Raw genomic sequence first — 24835 nt, 5'->3', positions numbered from 1 at the left:
TCCTAGTCCCTCCCACAAACTAATTTACCGAAAGTTGGAGCAGTCTGGATATTCAGTCACAAATAATAGTTGCTCTCTAGAAAATGTAACATGTAAAATGTTATGTAACATTTAATCAGCCATAACTTTCAAAACTGGTTATGTGTGACCTTATATTTGACTTTTCTTTCCCAACCACAGGTCAAACTTAAACACATTTCTCAATATAATTTAATAATTTGCCTGGATTGATTCAGTACAGTCAGATCTATAAGGGAACAAAGCAAGATCACATTGAAGGACGCAATTTTATAGAATGGAATTCTTCCGCCTTGATCAACAACCTCGTACGTGAGTCACGTTAGTTACCTCCCCCTGTCAGTGTCATGAAACTTATTAGCTAAGTTCCGCTTCACAACAGACACACAAAGTAGAAGCTCAAGCGAAACAGTAGGCTATGTTACGCGGACAAATATGTCTATTTTAAAGGAGCACATTTTGTGGTAAATATTCTTTCTCAGTACGTATAGTCAGCGGGATCAAATAATATATTGGTCGCAGTGTAATTGCTGCTCACTTTACGTTTTGACTCTGACAGCTGCTACAATAATAGTTAGCTGTGCTAGCCATTCTTGTAACTGCGGAAACTTTGTTTCGATTTCGGTTAGCGTAGCGTCTGGCTGATTTGGATAATAAAAGTGGCTACCACCTGAACTTCAATCAATAGAATCTCTACAATTCATGCATTATTTGGCTATCTATCTGTATTACTCATAAAACAATGAGCAGCTCAGTCCGCGAGTTGGAGGATGTGCGAAGGAGAGCGGAGTCTCTCCTGTCCATCTCAGGATTAGCCCAGGACGTGAAGGCTGATGTCCAGACCATGGCCAACGTTCCCCTGCCTCTCTCCGAGAAGTACAGCCACATCAAAGCTAAGACCATGGTGATGGAGAATGCCACACGGGCCAGCAGACAGGAGGTGAGTTTACTTCGTTGTATTTGTACTTGCATGTGCCCTTATCCTCACACAGACACAGACACACGTACAGTAATAACTTCCTTTGGTACCTGAAAAGGTGTTTTACTGATACTGAGTTTGTCTGTCCTGTTGTTCTGTCCTCTTCTTCTTGCCCCCCTCCATCAGAATCTAGAATCCCTGAGCAAATTATTTAAAGCTCTGAGTATCCTAGAAAAGTATGGCTGCAACCTGACAAGCCCATGCAGACCCAAGTTCTGGCGCAGTGTCAAGCACAACAACCCCGTTTTTAGGACCACTGTGGACGCTGCCCAGGTAAAGAAGGAGAGAGAGTGGAGCGGTTGTGGGGGTTAAGTGCTACTCCTCTTGTAGTGCTGTATGTTATCATGTAAGCCAGGCTACAATTATTAACTTACTAGTCTTGTGTTATGGGGTGACAGATCTGAAGGTCAAGATAAATGTATTTCATCTCAACAACGATAGTTGTTCCATAGTCATAAACCAAGTAGTGAACCTAAGAAAGATGATGTTATCTAACAGAACCCAGTTAAGTATATGGTGGAGAGACTTCATGGCTTGCTTGAAATAATATCACTTCTGTCATCTTTGTCTGCTAACCTACCAATAGGGCGGACGAGCCGTCCTTTATCTCTACGGCTACACCAATCAGCAGCCGGATGGCCTCAGCTTCCCAGAAGATGTCACAGATCCAGATGTGGAGAAGGTGGCAGCCGTGACAGTTGAGGTCATGACCCTGCGCCTGGAGCTGGATATGATGATCAAGGGTGCACATCCTCATCCAGAGGCCTTCATAGAGATCATCCCATCACTTAGTCAAGAGGTTGGTGGCACAACGTACAGCCCTTAGTTTACTTGGGTTAAATGTTTTGAAATATATATTTCCTTCAGTATGTGTTTTAAAAAGTAATCAAAGGACTATTTTTTCGATCCACTAAACCATTTTTTAAGTCATCACAGAAAAAATAATTTTCTCAAATTGATAACTTAATATTGATACTCAATGTCCTTTGGGATTGTTAAAGTGAATCTTGAATTCTTTCATTGAATTACTTGTCACTGGGCAGTATGTGTTAACCCCTCCCATATTCCTGTGCTGGGTGCATCCTCAGGACGAGGTGGTGTCTGATGCTGTAGTCATCCTCCCCGGAGAGGAGGGAGGGGAGAGGCAGAAGGACCACCTGTACCCAACGGCTCCTCTAAAATCCACCACACACACAGGTGAGACAGCAAGTAGCTAGTACCAACAAACAGGTTTAGCACCTGCCCCAATGGTTCATTATTTGGACCATCTGGAATGTCATTGCTGAACGGTGAATGGTATTTCAAATAGCAAAAAGAAGAAGTAATGTCTAACCGCCTGTTACCGCCTTCTCATCCATCCCTCTCACCCATCCCTCTCGTTCAATAATTTATTATTCTCTCTCTCACACCTTACCTTTGTCTGCTTTTCGCCTCCTCCCTCTCTCTTTTCTCTCCCTTTCTCATCCTACAATTTCTTTCACTCTCTCTCTCTCCTCCAGCTGGTGAGTGTAACTTATGTGGGGGTGTTCCAACTCTCCTTTGCCCCTCCTGTGCATCTACCCCATTCTGTGATTCATGTGACCACCTCTACCACCGCCACCCCTCCAGAGCCAATCACAAGAGAGAGAGAATACAGGATGCCATGAAAGGTGAGTATTTAAAGTCTTGGCTGTAAGAAAACAACCCATCTCTATAATGACCAGTGGTACTAACAACAATACTTTTGTCTCTGCCCCCCTAGACACCTGTTCCATCTGTGGTACGGCCCCCGTCTCCACCCACTGCAGCACGTGCATTCAGAAGCTGTGCCTGAACTGTGACAGACTGTTCCATTCTCACCCGGACAGGGGGGACCACGACCGAACGATGGTCAGCACAGTCAAGCCACAAGGAGCTGCTGCCAGGTTAGAAACAGGAAGGTGATGATGTACAGTACACAAACACCATCGCAGACGTCGGCCCCTTCATTCCTCTTCTCTTCCTCCTGTCCTCCAGCCCTTCATTCTCCTCGTGGGAGTGTGGGCACTGCACCACGGTCAACCCAGTGCAAGCCGTGCTGTGCGGGACCTGCGAGCGACCTCGCCTGGCCAACGCTGCCTCCAGTGGAGAGGAGGACCTGTTGCAGTCACCCTCCAACACAGGTCTGACCAACACGCACGAGCTTAACTTCCTAGACCAGCAGCGGATTCATTGTTTAGGTTGTTATTGTACATTAACAGTAACCCAGCCATGATGGCTTGGACTACTTTGATGATGATGGGGCAAGGTAATAAAAAAAGTTGCGCTTTCTTTTCATCTGCCTCAGAGTGGCAGTGCAAGAGCTGCACGGTGATGAACCAGGGAACCAGCGTGCTGTGCGAGGTGTGTGAGCGCCCCCGCCTGGCCACCCGGCCCCCCGTCACCCCGGTGGCCTTCCCTTCGCTGGCCTCAGGACTCCCGGGAGAGGGTGCAACAGAGGTTTGTGGTCCAAAGGTTTCGTGATGCTCTTTTGAGATTTCTGGGGTACATTGGAATGGGAGTTTCGACACACGGTCATTTAGCATTTTTAGGTTGGTGTTTTAGTCATTTCTCTCTCTCTCCCCCTCCTCTCCCCCTCCCCCTCAGTGGATATGCCAAGTCTGCACTTACCAGAATTCCAAACCTTCGGTGGGGTGCGAGATGTGCAACTCGCCATGCAAAGACCCGGCCGTGGCCAAGTCCCTCCTGTCTCCCAAAAAGGACCTGAGCCCACCCCGGTTGAAGCCCCTCCCCGCGCCCAGGGACAACGACGACCTCAAGAGACAGGAGACCATGAGGGAGCAGGGGCTGGCTCTTGTCAGTCAAATACGGGTAAGTGGGGGCGACAACAAACGGTGACAGCCCTCCAAGAGGTGTTCTGTGTTCTCAAACACTGTTGTCGCCATCACCAGGAGGGGGAGAAGAGGGGCGTCACCCCTGAAGAAGTGTACGCGTCTCTCCGCGTCTCCGGGGGCAGCAACGTGAACCCCTGCGACTGGCTGCAGTCGGAGCTCCCCCACCTGCTGGATGAGATCTGCGCCATGGCTGCTTCGGTCCAGCAGAACTACAAAACGGAGCATCCTGGGATGCAGGATAACACCGAGAAGGACGACGGAGGGATTCCCGGGACGCTTGGTTGCGGGGCTCCTGGGGCGGGGATCCAGCTGTCCAGAGCCGAGGCCAAGCAGGCGTGGTTGGCAGCAGGGGGCGACACTGAGAAAGCAGTACGACAGCTGCTCAGAGACAGACAGGCCAAGGTGGGATGCTCACTGTAAAAGAAACGTAAAAAAAATATATTAAAAAAAGAAACTATTTATCTTAGCTGACATTGTTTGTGTGTTTAGATCAAGGAGCTGCGGTCCATGGGGTTCCGCGAGGTGTCCCAGTGTGAGGAGGCCTTGAGGCAGAGTGGGGGGGAGGTGCGAGGGGCTCTGTCCCTGCTGCAGCGCCCCCTACTGGAGCCCTTTCACCAGCGCATCTGGAGCAACCAGCCAGAGGCCCTGCTAGACCCCAAGGACCCGGACAAACAGGTGCACAGGGTCCAACATATAGAGTCCCAGAGAGACAGAGTGTGTATGCATGCGTCTGGGCGTCGCTATGAAAATGCCAACGAATCAGACATCAACTTCAAATCCCCCCCCACACCCCCACCCCTCCCTCCACAGAAGCTGTGCAGGCGCCTGCTGGCGTTGTACGACCTGCCCAGCTGGGGGCGCTGTGAGCTGGCCCTGTCCCTGCTGCAGGAGCCCGACGCCCAGTACTCCCTGGAAGACGTGGTCCAGGCCGTGAGGGAGTCCCAGGACCGAGACTTCCTGCGCAGGCTGCTCAACAAGACGTGCCCCTGCTGCTACGACGTGTTCCCACACAGCAAGGTTACCTGGGCAACATACCGCTTTATCTTTATAGGCCTTGGTCAAGGGTACCTTTTTACTGCTTTGTAATAGGTACAGTAAAGAAACAGACATGGCATTTTATTGCGCCGTGCCTGGTCAAAGACACAGACTGTTGACTCTCTCCGTCCCTCCATCTCTCCGTCCCTCCCAGATGCAGTCGCTCACCTCCTGTCAGTGTGCGGTGTGCCACCACTGTTTCAAGCAGCACTTCACGGTGGCAATAAGGGACAAGCACATCAGGGACATGGTGTGTCCCATCTGCCAGGAGCCCGACATCAACAATCCCCAGCATCTGGACAGTTACTTCTCCACTCTGGACATCCAGGTGGATAGACATGCCCATGGAGCGTGGGGAGGAGGGATGGGGGGGGGAGTCACAATAGGAAACAGTGAAGGGAAAGAAGAAACAAAGGAATGGTGGGAGGGAGGGAGGGAGGGAGGGAGGGAGGGAGGGATTTTTTTTTAAAGTGTGGGAGACATGGAGCTGAACAAAGGGAGAAGGCAAAAGGCAGTGGAGGGGTTTTCCAGAACCAAATATACTACATTACGTCATTTATAATATATAAATACATGTGTGTTTGTGTAATGATTGTTGTTCTTGGTGTAGCTGAAGGGCTGCCTGGAGCGTGACGTGTATGATCTCTATCACAAGAAGCTGACGGAGCACACGCTGATGATGGACCCCAAGTTCCTGTGGTGCTGTCACGTATGTGGGTTACATTTAGTCATTTAGCAGACACTCTTAATCCAGAGCGACTTACACTAAGTACAGGGAGATTCTCCTCCGAGGCAAGCAGGGTGAAGTGCCTTGCCCAAGGACACAACCTCATTTGGCACGGACGGGAATCAAACCAACAACCTTCGGATTAATAGCCAGACTCCCTAACCGCTCAGCCATCTGACCCCCATTTTCTCGCATGTGTGCGGGCGTGCCTCCTTGTTTTTGTCCGTGCGGGTCTACAAGCACAGTGAAATAAAGGGACACTTGGCAGAACGACGAAAATGTGCACAAGTATGACATTTATGGTTGCAATCGGTGCAGCGGGGTGTGGCTGTAATCATGTGTACACTGTGTGCCTGGTCTGTGGGACCGTTTGAAAGGTCAATCCATTTTCTTGTGCGTCTCGTTTCAACCCAACCTCTTGTTTCTCTCCCCCCCTAGTGCACGTTTGGCTTCATCTTTGACGGAGAGCTCAAAGTCACCTGTCCAGGCTGCCACAAGAGTTTCTGTGCCCAGTGCAAAAAACCTGTGAGTTCAAACGAACACACATCTCCATCGCCCCTTCGCTGGTTTGTTTTCTCCCATTTTCCTGATCTTTCCTCCTCCCTCTACCTCTGTCTCCTCCAGTGGGAGGTCCAGCACAAGGACCTGTCCTGCGAGCAGTTCCAACGGTGGAAGAAGGAGAACGACCCAGAGTACCAGAAGCAGGGCCTGACTGGCTTCCTGAGAGACAACGGCATCAGTGAGGAGGCTGCCCTTGTAGTGTCATCCGAAAAACAACTGCTGTTACTCACCCCCACTTGTACTCTCTCTCTCCCCCCCCTGCCTCTCTCTCTCAGCCTGTCCTCAGTGCAAGTTCCAGTATGTCCTGTCCAGAGGAGGCTGCATGCACTTCACCTGTGTGCAGTGCGCACATCAGTTCTGCAGCGGCTGCAACAACCCCTACTACACTGTGAGTACCTCTCGCACACACAGTCAGACTGTCGGTCTCACAGCACACACACGTGCTGTGTGGCAGACTTCAAGAGGGACTTCAGGATGGTTCGCTTTCAGATTTGTAAGACACCCAGTCCTCGTCGCTTTTGACCTTGAAGTCCTCTCTCTCTCTGTCTCTCCGTTTTCTATCCCATCTCTCCGTCTCCCCTCCAGACTAAGTGTAAGACAGGCCAGTGTAAACTCGCGGGGCTCCACGCTCACCACCCACGTGACTGTCTGTCCTACCTCCGAGACTGGGATCCCGAGAGACTTCAGACCCTGCTACAGGTACCACAGCACGGCCAAGGTCCTGCAGTCATTCAGGGTTTCCCGCAGCACTTGTCAGTGAAGGCGGCCGCCTGAGCAACACACATGCCTGGTGCCTTAACTACTTGTAAAAAAAAAAAGAGCGATATCCGCCGTCTTACTCTGTCCTGTTTTCTCCCTTCCATTCCAAAACGCCAGTTTCCCTTCTCTGCAGAACACATTAGTCTATCGCACAAACTACCCCCCCACCACCACCACCACCCCCGGTCTGACAGCAAACCCCACCCTACCACCTTACATTTACATTTACATTTAGTCATTTAGCAGACGCTCTTATCCAGAGCGACTTACAGTAAGTACAGGGACATTCCCCCCGAGGCAAGTAGGGTGAAGTGCCTTGCCCAAGGACACAACGTCATTTGGCACAGCCGTGAATCGAACCGGTAACCTTCAGATTACTAGCCCGACTCCCTTACCGCTCAGCCACCTGACTCCCTACCTTAACTAACACATTTTCTGCGGGAAACCCTCATTCATTTCAAAATGTTCTGCTATTTGTTCATGTCCATTTTAAATTGTTACGTTTGTTTTTGTTTGGTTGTTTCATCGTCAGAGAAACGTCGTTGAGTTTAACACTGATCCCCCTAATGGAAACCAAACCGGTAGGACGACAACTGGAACCCTGATTCCTGTGTCTGCTCTCCTCTGCCATACTTCACTTCCTCCTTTACCTCTTAAACCTGTTTGTCTGGTCCAATCACATCTCTGCTCCAGCATGCTCTCTTACTTTACCCACAACTCTTCCTGTACCTATGAGGGCTGTGAGAATGAGTGTAAATCTATCAGCAAACTCTTCTGCCCATGTGTGTGTGTGTGTGTGTGTGTGTGTCAGAAGAGTGTGGAGTGATGGAGCAGAAGGACGAGGGAGGCCAGCAGACTGACTCGCACTGCGGCATCAAGACTAAGCAGGGCCATGCCGGGCTGTGCGAGTGAGTGACACGACCACCAGTCACAGGGAACACTCTAACACGTCACAACATCCTGCTCTTTGATATTTCCTTTGACACTCTTTTATTGTTGTCCTCGGTTGCGCTCTGCAGGAAACACTACAAAGAGTATCTGGTCAGCCTCATCAATGGACACTCGCTCGACCCCGCCGTGCTGTATGATGTTAACGAGGTGGTGGTGGCCTGCGTGAGATATGAAGTGGACCACCAGCGAGTGGAGGCTGAGGAGGACCAGGCATACCATGCTCGCTTGCTAAAGGTGAACTAGACACTTCCAGTCCTTCCAGCCATGACAGCCCAACTCGTGGATGTCAGGAGTTGTTCAACATTGTTCAGGTGTATGTTTTGCTTTTCCACTCTTCAGTAAATGGCGTTTTCTCTTTTCTTTCTTTGTCAGAAACTGATGGAAGTCCCTCTCGGAGAAAATGTTCCACGGAAGAAATGAAGACTATGCTTATGCATTGTTTATTTCATGGAAGGTTGCATGTTTGCAGGTAGTCTTAAGTCAGGTTGAATTTCTAGTTTTAACACATGGGATTTGTAAACATTGAGCCCTTCCATTTTGTTAAAAAGAAACAGAAAAGTTGCCTTTACAGTAATCGTAAGGATTTCTCAATTTCTTGTTTTAAAAATGGTGTGCTTGTTCAAGATTTGTCAATATTCCAACAATACATGTTGTTGCCCATATTAATGTCCCCTAATTACTTAATGAAAAGTGTGATTAATAGGCACATTCCTTCTTTTAACATGCATTTGCATTAGATTGGATTTGATTCATAAACCTTGAATTTTTCTGTATAAACTCTAATGGCACTAAATGCTTTCCCATAATCTTTGAAGTTTTGGTTGGCTTTATTAAGTTTGCAAAGATGCAATCGTTTTAGACGTGGTTTGTGATGGTCTAGTAAAAATTGTGCAATATCACCCTCTGGTGTCAAGATAACTGTTTCAATGTTGTCACGTGATTTTGGGGAAAAGGAGCGTCTGTCTAGCTTGCGCGGACTCCGAAGGGATTTTCCATTTTATTCAGTACTGTTCACAGCTTGGTTGGTAGGAGAGAAGAAACGAAACTTAAGGTGAGTTAAAGCTACTCCATAAATATGTTTGTTTTCATAATTGGGCTACGTGTTTGGTGTATAATAACTGCTTCCATGTATTTACTATTTTGAAACAGAAAATGAAAATGTATCGATTAAAAGTCGAATTTGTTTGATTAGGATTAGGTCATTAAAGGTTGAAAGTTGTGTATTTAGGGTATAATTGATTTGGACGTTTGCAAATCAGTAGCGACAATAGGCTGTGTGTTTTTCTTAAAACCGATATGCTTGCATTCAGTCTTAGGATGACACTGTTACTAAGAATATCAAGTATGAGGCCAGGGGCTATGATGTTTATTAAAATAAATATATATTTGTGTTTTGTATTATATAATACAAAACACAAACACATAACTAGGTCTACTTATTTCCAGGAAGTTGGAAACATGTTTTGGTTGGCAATAGTCTGTAAAACCACCCAAGTCTTTGTATAACAAACATCCGCTGCACTATCTGATAAACAACTACAGTTTGGATCGGTTAATGACCAACGTTGGTTTTAATTCCAGTAGCGGTGTCCACAGCCATGGCGTCGGGTAGAATTCGGTCCACTCGCAGACTCCGGAATTGGATGGTGGAGCAGGTGAGCGTTAAGTGGCAACTGAGAGCGATCGATATGCCACTATCTGTGGTGTCGCTGACAAGATACAGACGCGCCTCAGACTGTTCAATGTTCACTTTTTTTTGGGTGGTATTTGGTTTGTTTAGGAATGTTGAGTTAGATGCTCATGGTATTGCTTAGCATTATATCGGTATCTTACCTCAAAGTTCACTCCATTGGGCGCAGGTTACCAGTGGGAAGTACTCTGGTCTGATCTGGGATGATGAGGCCAAGACCATGTTCCGCATCCCCTGGAAGCACGCTGGAAAACAAGACTTCCGTAGCGATGAGGATGGTGCCATCTTCAAGGTAGGCTATAACACCATCAAGGTTTTACATGTGGTCTAAACTCAACCCCCAACCTGCAGAAACAGATGCTAATGTGTAGGTTGTAAGGTTTTGTCATGACATTCACTTCATTTAGTTCCTTCTTGTAAACCTTCATGCACAGGCGTGGGCGAAGTTCAGAGGGAAGCTGTCTGACGGGGTTCCTGATGACCCCGCTTCCTGGAAGACACGAATGCGTTGCGCCCTCAACAAGAGTCCAGAGTTTGAGGAGGTCCCAGACCGGTCCCAACTGGACCTCTCTGAACCCTACAAGGTGTACCGCCTGGTGCCTACGAACGAGCAGGGTGAGGTATCTTCCACATTCTCAGCAGCAAATCATATCACCCCATTCTTCTTCTCACGAAAGAATACATTCTCTTGGGAATGACCCCTCTTCTCATCCTCACAGACACCCCTGGTGCATAATCATAATCATTCCTTATTTTATCTGAAGCATTTATTGTATGTGGAATATATGTTCAACATTGTCATTATACATGTTGGTATATCTGAAGAATTGATTGTATTTGTATTCAACAGAAGCACAGATTATATTAATCTTTCAACAGAGACATGGAACATATCATATGACATAGCAGCATAGATTACTTTCCTCAGCAATTTTATGACCACGTTGTTTTGTTATGTCCTGGGGGGGGGGGGGACACTGAATAAATACACGTATTCGACTCTAATTCTATATGCTCCTGTGTTGTGGCCTCCCCTGTTCTCTCTAGGTGGGGGAAGGGACAGTGTCAAGAACAAACGGAGACCCAGGAGACTGAAGAGGAGCAGCAGTGAATCAGACAGTGGGGAGGAGGTGCTGGAGGCCAAGCACATGAAGGAGGAAGTCCTCCTTCCTTCTCCCATCTCCATGGTAGGTCAGCTGCTCGGAAACGAGGGACACTAAGACAGTATTACTCAAGTGTCAACGTTTTTAATGAGGCTATTGAATCATTTTTCCTTCAAATCCAAATGTGTGTGCACTCTTGTGTGTGTAGGCAGTTGAAGCCATAGATGAGCATGCAGTCCAGTCACATGAGCCTTTCCTACCAGTGCTCAGCTTGAAGAATGATGGGAGTAAGTACAATTTTTCCACCCAAAGACACCACCTGCTAATTCTGCGGCAATCACACCCAGCACCACACATACTGTACACATTTAGGAGTGCTGTATATAGCTTAGCTCTGACATGTAGATTTGCTATGGCATGTGATTGATCGGCATTCTGGTGTGTCTCTCTCAAGCAAACGATGAGATCCAGTTCAACTTCACAATTGAGACTGAACCTGCATCTGGAGGTAATAACAAACATACACTGGCTTATACCTGTATCATACAAGGCCTTTGTAAGGCCCTTATGTCATATACAATTCAACTTTATTTGTATAGACCTATTGACAAGCAATGTCACATGTTGGTTATGTCTGTGTGCAGTAAGCTTTGGTCTGACGTTACCATTTTTATCTCTATCTCAATCTCTCCATATCACCGCACTCTCTGTCTCATTATCATACTCTCTCTCTCTCTGTCTTTTCCCTACACTCTTCCTCGCCGTTCCTCTATCTCTCCCCATTCCTTCAGACGATTCCTTCAAGATCTCAGTGAGCTACATAGGCCAGGAGATGCTCTGCCGAGAGGTCATGGGCAACGATGTCCGCATCACCTACATGCCTTCCTCGCTAGTCGCTCCCTCTCGGATAATCGGGGGGTTCCCACGCATCCTCCTCCCGGAGCCCCCGTCCAACATGTCCTCCAGCCCGGAGGCTGGGGCCCGACACCAGGCTCTGGCCACCCTGCTGCCTTTCATGGAGCGAGGGGTGATGTTGACCTCCACAGGGAGCGGGGTCTACGCCAAGCGCTACTGCCAGGGGCGTGTGTTCTGGACGGGACCACACACCACCTCACCAGGTCCCCTCAAGATGGAGCGAACCACGGATCCAATCCTGCTCTTTAGCAAGGCACTCTTCAAACAGGGTGGGTTTCATGGTTACGCAGGGCTGCTTGTTGTTGGTTAGTGTGGGTCATATCAGACATCTATACTTCATCAACCATTTGCTGGTTTGACCGCCCAGGTGGCTCACCGGTCTATCCACCTGACTGTGTACCACAAAGGCGAACGCCTTACCGCAGATTCCGGCATTGGCCATTTCCTGCATGTTTCTTACTCTCTGCTTTACTGCCACAGAAGGGCCTGAAAATATCTAACCCTAACCCCTTGCTGGTTTTGTTTGTCGTCCCTCTATTGAATTATTGAGCTTGACAGTGACCTATCTTTTTCATCTCCTCTCTTAAGAGCTGGACAACTTCCGTTTCGCTGGGGGAACCCCCCCAAAGTGTGAGGTCACCCTGTGTTTTGGAGAGGAGCTCACTGCCACAGAGGATCCGTCTTGCAAGCTCATTATTGCTCAGGTAAAGCTGACTCAGGGCTTTCCTCTTCCATTTTACTAGGATCAACTCTTCCCATGTTCAACACCAATGCAATTTTAACCCTTGTGTTATCTTCGGGTCATTCTGACCCATAAGTCATTGTGACCCACCGTCGTATTGCGACAACTTTACCGCATACAAAAACAAAGTGAAGCATTTTCTTTTAATCGTGGGCTGTCTCAGACCCCCCACATTGCAAAGTTTAAAAGAAAATAATTTTTATTTGTTTTTGTATTCTGTAAAATTGGGTAAACACAACGATGGTTCGTTATGAACCTTTGGGTCATGTGACCCGAAGGCAGCACAAGGGTTAAAGAGGCTGCATCCTATGAAGCTCTTGTAATAATTGGCTTTCTTCTACGTAGAGATTGATCTATCATCCTCTTCCTTTATAGATCACTTTATCCTGGGCTGAAAGGCAGGTCCAGGATGCACTCAACTTTAGGAAGTCCATAGCCCTTCTCCAGAACCTGGCCAGCCAATCACCTCTTGGAGAAATCACACTAAACCTGGAGCCGGTGTCCATGCCCTGTAGCATCATCACAGACAGCTAGGAGAAGCACCTCCTGTAATGACTTCTGCGATGACTATTCACTGAGCATTTTAGGTGGAGACATTCCTTAGCCTCTATTTTACACTATACCACTATACAGTGCACACAATGAGCCACGGTCTTGCTGTTTTCTTGTTGTATTGTCTCATTGTGATTGTGTTCATTGTGGGTCAAGACTTTATGGCTGTGTGCTAACTTGCATATACAAAACTCTCTCTGCTTCTTCTTCAAAGTCCTTCATAATCTTGAACTTTTGAACTCACTTTTGGCAGTACTGCATGAGTATATATTTGTACATTTATTAGATGCATTTAAAATGCTGGCATCACCAGACCAGCAAATGTGTATTGGTCTGGAACGTTTCCGTTATCACCAGGTTCTCAGTTTGAGTGGGAGGGTGACCATGAATCTGCCAGAGCAGATACATTATGACCTCACAGATTGGTCTGGTTCCCAGGATTAGGTTATCTAGTAAATGTGAGGCATTTTAAGTGGCTGTGAACAAGTAATAAAGTTTATATGTATCATTTATTACGATTTGAAAGAAATAGGACAGAACTTAATACATCTCAATTTCAATGTAACTTACTAACACGCTATAATCGATTCTCAGATAGGGCTTCTTCTTGTTAAGAGGGTTGAAATGGCAGTAGGGTCACAACACAAGGCACACTGTGGACTTGAACCAGCAGAAAGAAAGCATCAGACTACACAGTTGTAAATATGTGTTATTTATGGAGTCATAACTGTGACTAACCTGTCTATCAACTGCATTAAAAACCCACTGCACCTTTATAAATGTGGTTGTGTATGTAATATGTATACATGAACATCACACAAATATTCCAAATGTCCCAGTAACAATGCGCCTTCTCAACGTGATTTTACACGTTGCCATTCGCCGGCGAGGCCAGCTCTACTATCTTATTGTTGAGTTTCTGATTCGTCCAGTCCTTTGTGATGTCATCCAAATGGCTGTCAAAGTCCACCAATAACTCGTGGTCCCCAGAGTCCATCAGCTGGCTCGCGATTGACCGAGTCTCCTCCCACTGCCTCAACATTATCCTGTTAAAACATACAGGCACACCATTTGAATTAACAAGCAGTTAATTAATTACATTTACATTTAGTCATTTAGCAGACGCTCTTATCCAGAGCGACTTACAGTAAGTACAGGGACATTCCCCCGAGGCAAGTAGGGTGAAGTGCCTTGCCCAAGGACACAACATCAGTTGGCATGACCGGGAATCGAACTGGCAACCTTCGGATTACTAGCCCGACTCCCTCACCGCTCAGCCAACTGACTCCCAGGCAATTGCTAATGTATATTTCTTAGAACAGCAAAACACGTGGCACTGAAAATACAATTATGACCTTAATACATTTTCCTAACGAATGAAGATAATAGAGGCTGTTATAAAAGTTCAAATGGGCCATAAAAATATATTTTACCAATGGCCCTATGCACAGCATGAACTCTGGCCTCTCTGTCGTATACAGAGATCAGAAGAGAAAGGACGATGCCTTTTTAGACCATCTGCATTAATTCATTTGGATGAGGCTAACTTCTCATGCTTGGAACTGGTGAAGTGTTGTGTTCTAGAGGTGTGTTAACAGAAACGAGCCATCCAGAGGACAGCAGCACACTTCTAATTCTCGAGCACATAGATGAGGGTTGCTTTCTGGCCAGCTCTTACGTGTGTTTGTCTTTCAGGGTCCAACGTGTGTCTTTGCGCTCGTACATTACAATGGGAGGAACCCTGTAATCTGGGGACATCTTCCCTCCATCAATCTGCAAAGAAGAACAAGCCATCCAATGGTGGCAAACTCAGGGAAGTGTAAAGCCCCACGGGGTAAAAAAAAGATGACAACTTTTACATTTACGTTTCTGACTACCATAACTACATGGCACATCCTGTCTATGATCTTCCAGAAATACAAAACACCCACTAAATGATTCTGTCCAAGTGCTATTCTATAGCTCTACTGCACAATTTGCAAGTGTGTTGTAGACTTGGAACAAATGCATAGTTAACCCATTTGTGGTTTTAAATTGTGGTTTTAAACATAGATACAAAAAAAAGCTACACTGCCCTCAGACAAATCCAACCACTCAGGAAGGATGTTATTTTCCAAAACCAGTCCAGAGTACCTACCATTAATAAAACTGCATTGTTGCACTGCTCGGCTATCTTGTCTGCAATCTTCAAAGCACATGGTGTAGGGCTAGAAACAGATGGGGGAGGGAGAGAAAATACATTCAACTATTATTAACTATTACTACTATACAAACTATTTTCTATACGTCATAATAAACAATTAAATGACAGTGGACTGAGACAGTCCACTGAGTGAGGCTGATACATGAACAACAAGGAAAACAAGGGATGAGTCTCAACCACAGCTGTGCGCGCACAGTACCTGATGTCTGACACACAGGCATTGGCTTGGTAGTATCCAACTATCCTCTGCTGGGTTTGTGAACACCAAACATCCACCTGTAGTATGGATGGTTTTGTAGAACAATATATCAGTTAGCCAATTAACTCATAAAAATAAGGATAAAGGCAATGCTGTAGATACAGTGACATTACCTGTGTGAGAGCCAGCTGAGTGATGGGTGCTAGAGGCAAGTGCGAGTGAAGAAGAGGTACGCAGTCAGTCACGCACACAGCGCCCCCTGTCGGGCTCGACGATAACAGCAGCCCATTGACGCTGCACCTTGGAAAGAGACAAGCGTGAAGATACATCTTCACATACGCACGACAGGACAGCTCTACTTCCCCCATTGCTGTGAAGAGAAACAGACATCAAGAGTTCAGACATCATGCAGATTCATTTCAGCCAAATTCTTAGTTATAGTATCCATAAAAAGAGCATCGGTCTTAGCTAGCAGGCTAACCTCTATAGTCATCTAGCTAACTTAGTCTGACTCTCAGCATCCTTACACAGTAGCTAGCTGGTTTAGTACCGGGACAGGATAACGACCACTCCTTTCTTGAACTAAACTCACTAAATTATAACTGTAAGCCAAGATAAATGGTTAGCTAACGTTAGTCAGGCATTAAGCTCAGTTAAACTAGCTAGCTAGACCAACCAGCTGAAAATGCTAGCTAATGATGTCGCTGACGTTAATCAGATTGTATTGGTTTTTTTCTATTGGCTATTTATCTTTGGTGTTCTCTTACCCTCAAGATCAAACTTGCTGGTTCAGATGTAACAGTAGAAACTCAAAACTCTCTCAAATGCTGAATAGGTTATTTGACAATTCATATGCTTCCGGTTCTTGCAGACCACTGTAGTGAGCCTGCCTGTAGTTGGCTCAGTGGGTGGGTGAAATTCCAGCTTTGTAAGAATAAGCGGATCCTTGGTTGGGTAACCTACTAGAGTGGTCATGAAGGAGTGGCCTCGTGTGGACGGAGTTTATATACTTTTTTTTAATCATTATGGCTAACAGGTCTGACTTGCTATTTCATTTTAATGATAACATCCATATATATAGATATTCATTCATAGATACATTTTGCCTGTAGCAGAATCACCTTCCATTAAAAATATCTAATTTCTTCATTCACTTAATTCGAAATCGATTCAATTTGTACACCATTTTCAGAACCTTATCAGTAATAGAGGTACCACAACGACTTTTTTCCAACTCTGCCACCAGCACCAGCAGTATATTTGCCAGTTTCTATCTACATGTGTAGTGTGAGTCGAAGTGTGTCAAAATAAGCAGCACAGCTTGTTCATGAAAGTACATTTGTTGTAACTGTGTAAACTTAAAATACAAGATTGTCACAAAATGAATCTATATATTTGTCTAATATGTCTAGTATGTGGTTTGTATGTGATAATTTAACATATTAAATGTTTCATTACTGTTGAAACATGTTTTTGTTTTGTTTTAAGAGTTTTGCGCATTGAGGAACATGACTTTGGCTGCATGGTTTCTCATCTTTTGCTGACTAGCAGGTAGAGATGTCTTAAATTATTTGTTGATCATTGCTGTTTGTCGGTGCCTAAAATATGTACATGTATACATAATGTTTTTCATGCAATTTCACAAGTATTTTCTTCATTGGTAACCTAAACTTACCGTTTTCTGGTACACAACACTAGATGGCCAACACAACTCTCAATGTTGTTATTGATGTCTTTGCCATTCCATAATAAGAAAAGTGTTTAGATTATAATAGATTAAGATAAAGAAATACCAAATTGCTAAGACATTCTGATAAAGAAATGCATATTTTATTAATTCATTACATTACCATTAGCAATATTAAAAATGCCTACAATAATTCATTCAGTTCTTCCAAGCAGTACCGTTTGGACTCCTTCCAGGTGAACAGAAGTATTCATATGCCCAAAATTTGGCCTATATATTTCAGACCATAGGATTATGTATGATCTTTGTAACCAGTGCACCTATCAAATCATTGACAGGAGAATAAGCTTTACCCTGAACTAACATTATCATTAACAAAACTAAAGACATCAAAAGACAAACATTACCAGACCTGTATGTATATGAATATGTAGACACACAACTAACCCTATTTACAGCTGGAAAATTATCATGCTAAAAAGTGCATTCTTTTTAACCCAGATCCCACCTTTTCATTGTAAAGTTTTGGACGTTAAGTAGTGAGATGCACGTTGTTATGAATGGCACATCTTACAGTTTATTCCAGTCACACAAAGGCACTTTGTGACATCTGGCTCTTCAACTAAATTGAAGGAATAGGAATTGTCTGCTCGTAGGAGGGGGGGAGAGGAGGAGAGAAGAGGAGGTTAAGAATACTGGTCTGTAAACCTCTGGTGAAACTCCCCAACTTTCTCCAACACCACCTTTAGCTTTTCGGTAGGAGGCAGGATAGTCATTCTGGAAAGCGGGAGGGAGACAGAAAGAAGAGAGAGTAGGTTAAGAATGTAAAATTCTACTTCCGAAAGCCAGTGTTTCATTTAGGGAGCGAGTGCGGCATCAGAATGCGTCCGTGGCTAACCTAAAATGGTACGTTCCATCCCTCTGTCCGAAACCACTGCCTGGGACGAGGCAGATGCCAGTCTCCTCCAGCAGCCTCATACAGTAGAACATATCTGGAGCCTGGCCCTTCTCCTGCACAGAGACACACACAGAACACAGAGTAGGAAGGAAGACCACAGAAACAGTCAGAACAAGGGGGGAAAAGAAAGAAATGACAATGGAATGGAGTTGGTCTGAGAAGGGGGATGGGTTTCATTATCCTTTTTTTTTTTACCGGCTGCATCTTCAGTTATAAAAAAAAAAATATATACTGTCCCACCCACATTTAAAGCAATCCTATACCCCGAGTCTGAGACAAGGTGTCCTGCAGAACAAGTGCCATCTCTGCATTTCCCTTCTAGGGTGGGAGGGGAGGGGGAGGGGGGAGGTACCTTGGCCTCACTGATGGCTCGCCCAGGGAGAGTGATGCGGGGGAAGGTGTACATGGCCCCCTGGACAGGGTTACAGCTGATCCCAGGGATGGTGTTGAGGACCTGCTCTGTCAGCTTGGCCTTCTCTGCCAGGTCGTCCAAGGTGGCCGTTCGCTCCTGGGGGGAGGGAGGTGGGATGGGGGGCAGGCAGGGGGCGACACAGGGATCAGTGTGTGCTCGGGTGTGTGTGGTGTAATTGTGTTTGAGTGAATAATGAAGGATTGAGGGTGTGTGTGTGAGAGAGAGAGAGAAAGACCTTGATGAAGGTGGCATGTGACGGTTCGCCAGGCTGGGGAGGGTTGACCACCAGGTCTAGCAGGGCCTGGCCAGGCACGGGGGGGCACAGACGCACAGACACCAGCTTGGTGAGCTGGACCTTCACCTCCGGGTCCAGGTTGATCACCTCCATGTAGCCTCCCCTGAAACCACACCTGCAGACACACATACACACAGTGTCAGGTGGTATATGACGCATCTGAACACATTGTGGACATTCAAACTCACTCTCCCATGTAGCATTTGGAGGTGGAGTGGAAGGAGGCCAGCTCCACTTTGTCTGAGTACTCTGGTCCCATCTCAAACAGCACCTTCTTAAAGGAGTGGAACTGGCAGCCGTCCGCATACACGTTATCCTGATAGACCTGACAGACACCGACGAGAGGGTGAGAGAGCACACACACACTCAGGACCTGAGGAGGAGAGGGCGGGCCGGATCTTTGCGGGACATAGAGTCTTTATTGGAGTTACCTCATCCGCCATGAGGAACAGGTGCTCCTCAGCAGCGAATCGGATCACATCCTCGATGCACTGCCTGCTCTGGACCTGGCCTATGGTATGAAACAAATAAAAATGCACGTTATAAGGATTATTTACCTGGATATTGCTCGGAAAAAGTCTGACATTGATACATTTTCATGGTCACGGTTGATATCCCTAGACCCCCACCGAAAATCCAATCCACCGCAAGCTTTCTCAGTTGACAGTTGCACTCATGTTCGACACAACGTCAGTCCCTACCGGTGGGGTTTCCTGGGTTGATGATGCAGAGGGCGCGGGGGTTGCAGTGCTGCCTGGCGGCCGTCACGGCCCTGCGCAGCTCGCTCACGTCCAGGCTCCAGCACTGGGACTCGTCCAGGTAGTAGCTGACCTGCACGGCCGCCAGCTCGGCCAGGGCTGCGGAGTAGAGCGGGTACTGGGGGATGGAGATCATCACCCCTGTGCGGCTGCAGCCCTCGCCAGACACCAGCAGCTTCAGCATGGTCTGGGGAGAAGGAGGGAGAACAGCAGGATACTTTATGTACTCATGTGGAGTGTGGTGTAGGCATACCGTGTGGTACGGTGCTAGCGTGCCACCTTTATTTGTCCAAAGCCCACGCAGGAAAATTAGGCTAGACCAGCTTCGGGTATGTGGGTGGCAGGCCGTTACAAAAAACACGTCTCTCACCACTATGGCGTCGCTAGCTCCGGTGGAGAGGTAGATGTTGTCAGGGTTACAAGGGATCCCGCCATCGCGCTTTTCAATGTAGCGGGCGACATCCTGTCGTATGCACTCAATGCCCTGGCTCGCACTGTACGCACCTGAGAATACATTACAATGAGCCAAGTGTTATAAGGAACAATTGTGGTGAAGGCTCATTGTGGGGTTGATAGAGACGCCTTATTTCACCTAGACTTCCTCCTCCGCAAGCGTGAAGGATCCGCCGTGCCCGGCTTTTAGCGTCTTCTGGAAACTTGTTGTCTTCCAAGAGGTCAGGGTAAGCACAAAGAGCTAGAACCTGAGAAGAGAAGAAAGAGACAAGGAGGAAATGACAAGAGAGAGCAAACCTTGTTGCAACTGGACACTGGAGAGAACAAAGCACTGCAGATTTAGGTCACATGATCCACACCTGTCTGAGAAATGTGATTGGCCGTTGCCCCATGGCGTGGGCGTCGCCGATGTTGGCTTTAATTACTTCTGTGAAAGGCTTCTTTACTCCCTGGAAGAACAAGAGAGCTGCCATTATTTTCTCATAAAGGGGCATCAATATGGGAAACAATAAACAATTTCTCATTGTCAAGTCAAATGCATGGTTTTAGAAAAACATTACAAAACATGACACTGCAATCAATCTGTCTATCGGTTTAGAAACACAGGCCATTCAAACATTGGACTGGGTGATGCAGACATTCATCCCGGAAGCCAGCAGGATGTGTGTTCTGTATGCAAATGAGGTTTGAGAGGAAGAGAGACAGCAAGCCCAGGTCACGGCTGTTTCTGTCCTCCACTGTGTGAGTGTCAACTACCCTTTTTTCTTTCCTCCTCACCCCGCCCCACCCCATTCCCTTCACTTCTGCCGTCCTAACAGCACAGACATTTTACAACAACAGGGGGCAAGAGGATGCAGAATTTTGAAGCAGCTGTTTCCTAAAACCGACAGTCTTTTAGCAATATCCAAACAGGAGGTGAAGCTAAACCTAGAACAAAAGAGCGCAGACAGAGACACAGTGCCACATGCTGGACACCATGTCAAACGGCTTGCACCAAGACTCTCGGATCCAAAAACACATGTCGACGATATTTGGCGTGTCAGCAGTTTGACGAGTAGGCAGGCCTTCAGCTGTTCGGCCATGCATCTCTGGCAGGTGGATGTACCGTGTGTGGTGACCCAAGGCCCGGATGACACCCTGGTCAATAAACTTGAGCTGCACAGGAGCTGCAGCCGGTAGAACTGTTTGTTCTACCGGCTGTAACTCAAACTCTCACAAGACCTTCCAGCTTCACTCCTTATAGCCTAAGGCAGGGGGCGTATTGGGGGTTTCCACCAATCGGAATGTGAGAGAGACCTACGCTACTGAGTGTGCGTGTTGATACTGTGTTCAGACATGGTAAGAGTACTGTACTATACTTAGAGAGTGATCTCACTCTGATCTGTTCAAACCAAACATCCACAAAGGCGTCGAACCTATTTAGAGGGGGGAGGCAACACCTGCGCAACACAACCCAGAAATACTCTGGACTTCCAAGAACAGACCGTAAACTGGAAGGGTTCTGCTTCCCCTCCTCTGTGAGGCCCGTTTGACAGCGCCGTGTGCATGTTAAATCAAACGAAGGCAGTTTATTCTTCCCACACATCCTCCCGTCTCATTAACTTCCCTCTCATTATCTCTAGCAGGGCCTGTATTGACCAATCCTGGCACAGCCTCAGACCGGCACAGCCTCCAACTGGCACAGGGCTCAAGGATGGCGGTAGAAAGGGGCAGAGTCTGTAGGGGCCCTGGTAGAGAGCATAGAAAGAGATGTCAACTTGTTTATATCATGGCCTGGTTTGGGTTTCTCCATTTTGTTTGTTCACAATGCAGGATAACAAATGTTTTTTGTTTTGTTGGTCACCCTCTTGTGATTCACTATTTGATCTTGAGGACAATCTCTGGTTCGGTGGCGGCACGTGGATGCTGGTAACACGCCTCTCCTTCAACCCACAGATTAGATCAGGTGACGTGACATTCAGACGTCCTGCATCAGTCAGCAAGCCAGGTCATTTGATTACACTGGGACATATGATATAAGAGGACCAATTCAGGCAATTTTGGTGGAGTCCTTGGTAACTCAAACAAGAACTTTGAAAATAAGAGAGATTCAGTTAAAAGTGTAAACCCCTATGCTTCAGTATCATTGGTAACTTATCCAACCTTGAAACAGCCTTACAGATCTTTGATCCACCAAACAAAATAATGCTGACTGTGCGTATGTGACCTTTGACAAGTCAATATTTGTGTTGTGGGTGTGCCATGTAAGTCAACATGTAGGCACATCCCTATCCAACTCTGGATCGGTGAATTTCAAAACACATATGGCTCCTCATTTTCTTGTTTGCGTCCTTCGCCCTGGGTCAAACAAAGAGCCTGTTGTTCTCCAGTCAGTCCTGTTCTGAGCTCTCCTGTGTACCAGGCACTCTTAACAGCCCCCAACTGGACCAAAACCTTCTAATCAACCTCAGCAACTTACAGCAGTATCAGTGTGTATCCCATTCATTTACATTGACATTGTATTAATTTAACAGATGATTTATCCAAAGTGACATACAAACAGCGCATGTTGAAAGTACAGCAGATAATCAAGGATGTATAGGCTAGTTCTAACAGTATTTCGGTGCTCAGAGTCAAGAAAAATCTGTTTTTTACTGGCCACATCCCAAAGTAACAGCATCTCAGCTACCAGGCACGATGAACACAAGCAATACTACAGTGCAACAACATTTCCAATCCAGAAGAACAGTGCAGCAAACATAACATATAAAGTGCAACATTCTAGGTCACTGTCATTTTATTTCACTACACCAATTTACAAAAACACGACCACTGTAATAAATCAGCTGTGGCATATCGTTTGATGATTGCGTTCCAAGTCAAAGAGAAAACTGGCACGCATGTGATAACCACTTTTAAGGCTGACTAAAAAGTGATGCTACGTATTTACTCAACATTTAGCAAGACATAGGACACCCCAGTCTAATCTTTAAACCCAAGTCTGCACTATTCTGGAGTGAGGCCATGAGTTATCCACAATAACAACCAAGTCAGTTCCAGGGAGGCACATAGGATCTGATTGGATCAGGGTGAGGTTATCTCTTCCATACCGTTTAATCATTGCTGAACAACTGGAAGGATAGGTCATTAAGAAGAGTCAAGCATTACTCAAAGTGTGTCCAAAGATCAGATCAAAAGTCATGTGCCCCGTTTCCAGTTAGTGATGCTGACTGAGCATGGGCAGGAAGCAGCTGACCAGACATCCCTGTTAGACCCCTCACTGCCCACACAACATCCTCATGCCCTCCGCAACGCTGCTGCAAAAGCAGACATCCGATACTCTACTCCTGAATGGTGGTCTCTTGAAAGTCTTTTATTTTGTTTTGTGTTCTATGAACTCTGACACCTCCCAACAAAGGTTGATTGAACCAGTTTATGGTTTTAGAGGGAGAGTAAACATGTGCTACCACCCGTGACATACAATAACCTACTTCAAATCATGGAGGGATAAGAGTTGTTTTAGTATAGCTGCCCGAGATGGAACAACCAAGAGGTATGGGCCAGAAAACTAACACTGCCAGCGACCACCGTTCTCAGGGTGGATCTACTGAATGTATGGACCTCCACTGAAATGCTAGTGTGACAGTAGTGGTTCTTCTGCAAGGTTGAGCTGCTTCCTGGCACTCAGCCCACTGAACTCTCCTTAGCACTGGCTCAAAGAGCGTTCCATTTTAGAGAAGAAACAAAGAAGGGTAGGCGAAAGAGACAAAGAGAGAGTGCCCCATTACACAACTGCACTTATCCATCCCAGGCCAGTTCCCATGCACTGTCACCTTAGGCAACGAGAGTGAGTGACAGGGGAGGTTTGAAAGCACCCCCTCCACTTGGTTTTGTACCTGAACATGTGCTCACACTTTTGGCGGAGCTGTGGATTGACATTGACTCTTTAGTAAAGGATGAATATCTGGCAATTCTATTTTGCCCATTTGTTCCTTTAAGCCATGGTAATTATCATAGATCAGTGTATCCGATGACATTACAGTTCATTTTCACTGTGCTGCACAGGAATTTGTTTGTTTGAGAGGACTGGAGCATGCTTGAACACATTTAACATCACAAGTGAGCACATAGATCTGGACTATAGCATTGAAACTTTACAATTACATAGCCTATTTTTATCGATTATTTGTATTTGCTCTGTGGTCTGAACGTTGTAGCTGTCTAAGTGATGGCATGAAACAACACAACTGTGAAAAGGTGTTGAACTGGCCTGTGTGCATCTCACTTCCACAACGTTTTTAACGTTAATGTACTTTGTTCGGAACATCAGCCTACCTCTCTGAGCTCTTTTTCAATCTGAACAGCGCGTTGAACAATCGGACCGCGGACAGCGTACTCAACACGCTTCACGTGCGGGTTCATGTTGTCCACAGTCAGCACCTTCTCCCGGTGCAGCACTCCGTTGACTCCGTTATCTGTCATTTTCAGTGTATGGAGTTTGCAGGGTTCTTCTCTTGTTATCCAACAAAATATTCTGTGAAATATGTAGGACAGAAAACAATAACAGTTGATATTCGTTAACCATGGAGATAAACATCAACTCGCTACATCAGGACGATGCTCTTGGCTCGAGTGCAATAACTCTGCCGCGCCAACATTATCAGTTCTTACCAATCCAGTACAGTAGCTCTACAAGAATCCACCATGAGAGATAACTGTGTTCTTTCAGATACAACTGTTTCGTTTTTCAGCTTACCCCTGTCCATATAGCTTTGGGTTACCAAACTTTTAAACTCCCCCCACATTGCTACACGACACGAGACTGTCACGCCTCCAGTTCGAGTCCCAGAAGAACATAGCTAGCAAGCTAAATGTTTATTGACAGTGCTGCAGCTTGAATTGATGAAACGAAGGATAAACAAAGTTTTGCGAGCTTGTTGAAAATATTCAGCTTCTCATACCTTTCCAAATTTTTTACCCTCATGACTGAAATACTAATAGGCCTAT

At 46.3% G+C, this 24835-nt stretch overlaps 4 protein-coding genes across 6 annotated transcripts; 2 read left to right on the top strand and 2 right to left on the bottom strand.

Annotated features, from left to right (window-relative positions):
- Positions 1 to 403: 403 nt before the first annotated feature.
- LOC136957338 (E3 ubiquitin-protein ligase RNF31-like) lies at positions 404 to 8781 on the top strand. Of its 2 annotated transcripts, XM_067251214.1 has the most exons (23): positions 438 to 482; positions 769 to 958; positions 1124 to 1270; positions 1584 to 1796; positions 2086 to 2194; positions 2497 to 2646; positions 2739 to 2901; positions 2993 to 3138; positions 3303 to 3454; positions 3602 to 3826; positions 3907 to 4251; positions 4339 to 4524; positions 4660 to 4866; positions 5039 to 5212; positions 5495 to 5593; positions 6050 to 6136; positions 6236 to 6350; positions 6448 to 6560; positions 6758 to 6871; positions 7464 to 7512; positions 7743 to 7839; positions 7951 to 8116; positions 8255 to 8781. In XM_067251214.1, exons 1-23 carry the CDS (start codon positions 454 to 456, stop codon positions 8300 to 8302), a joined length of 3324 nt encoding a protein of 1107 aa, XP_067107315.1. In that variant the 5' UTR covers positions 438 to 453; the 3' UTR covers positions 8303 to 8781. The 2 variants fall into 2 exon arrangements, with proteins under 2 accessions (XP_067107317.1, XP_067107315.1); XM_067251216.1 differs by having other exon boundaries at positions 404 to 958.
- A 24-nt stretch (positions 8782 to 8805) lies between these two features.
- On the top strand, positions 8806 to 12908 carry irf9 (interferon regulatory factor 9). 2 transcript variants are annotated; one of them, XM_067251218.1, is made up of 10 exons: positions 8806 to 8933; positions 9464 to 9537; positions 9742 to 9864; positions 10007 to 10187; positions 10620 to 10759; positions 10884 to 10962; positions 11130 to 11183; positions 11467 to 11859; positions 12179 to 12294; positions 12708 to 12908. In XM_067251218.1, exons 2-10 carry the CDS (start codon positions 9481 to 9483, stop codon positions 12864 to 12866), a joined length of 1302 nt encoding a protein of 433 aa, XP_067107319.1. In that variant the 5' UTR covers positions 8806 to 8933; positions 9464 to 9480; the 3' UTR covers positions 12867 to 12908. The 2 variants fall into 2 exon arrangements, with proteins under 2 accessions (XP_067107319.1, XP_067107318.1); XM_067251217.1 differs by having other exon boundaries at positions 8835 to 8933; positions 9467 to 9537.
- A 466-nt stretch (positions 12909 to 13374) lies between these two features.
- emc9 (ER membrane protein complex subunit 9) lies at positions 13375 to 16818 on the bottom strand. Its single transcript, XM_067251219.1, has 6 exons — positions 16054 to 16818; positions 15460 to 15656; positions 15287 to 15363; positions 15022 to 15091; positions 14563 to 14657; positions 13375 to 13930 (listed from the first exon to the last, which is right to left on the bottom strand). The coding sequence occupies exons 2-6, from the start codon at positions 15652 to 15654 to the stop codon at positions 13750 to 13752; spliced, it is 618 nt and encodes a 205-aa protein (XP_067107320.1). The 5' UTR covers positions 15655 to 15656; positions 16054 to 16818; the 3' UTR covers positions 13375 to 13749.
- Positions 16819 to 17094: 276 nt separating this feature from the next.
- On the bottom strand, positions 17095 to 24560 carry si:ch211-217a12.1 (alanine aminotransferase 2-like). Its single transcript, XM_067251374.1, has 12 exons — positions 24500 to 24560; positions 24164 to 24362; positions 20209 to 20298; positions 19989 to 20097; positions 19767 to 19900; positions 19340 to 19583; positions 19070 to 19149; positions 18827 to 18963; positions 18579 to 18753; positions 18284 to 18439; positions 17872 to 17984; positions 17095 to 17750 (listed from the first exon to the last, which is right to left on the bottom strand). The coding sequence occupies exons 2-12, from the start codon at positions 24308 to 24310 to the stop codon at positions 17660 to 17662; spliced, it is 1476 nt and encodes a 491-aa protein (XP_067107475.1). The 5' UTR covers positions 24311 to 24362; positions 24500 to 24560; the 3' UTR covers positions 17095 to 17659.
- Between the last annotated feature and the right edge of the window lie 275 nt (positions 24561 to 24835).

Source organism: Osmerus mordax, chromosome 15 (genome assembly GCF_038355195.1).
Source record: "Osmerus mordax isolate fOsmMor3 chromosome 15, fOsmMor3.pri, whole genome shotgun sequence".
NCBI lineage: Eukaryota > Metazoa > Chordata > Actinopteri > Osmeriformes > Osmeridae > Osmerus > Osmerus mordax.
The sequence above is the reverse complement of the archived record's forward strand: the minus strand, read 5'-3'. Positions and strand labels throughout refer to the sequence as shown.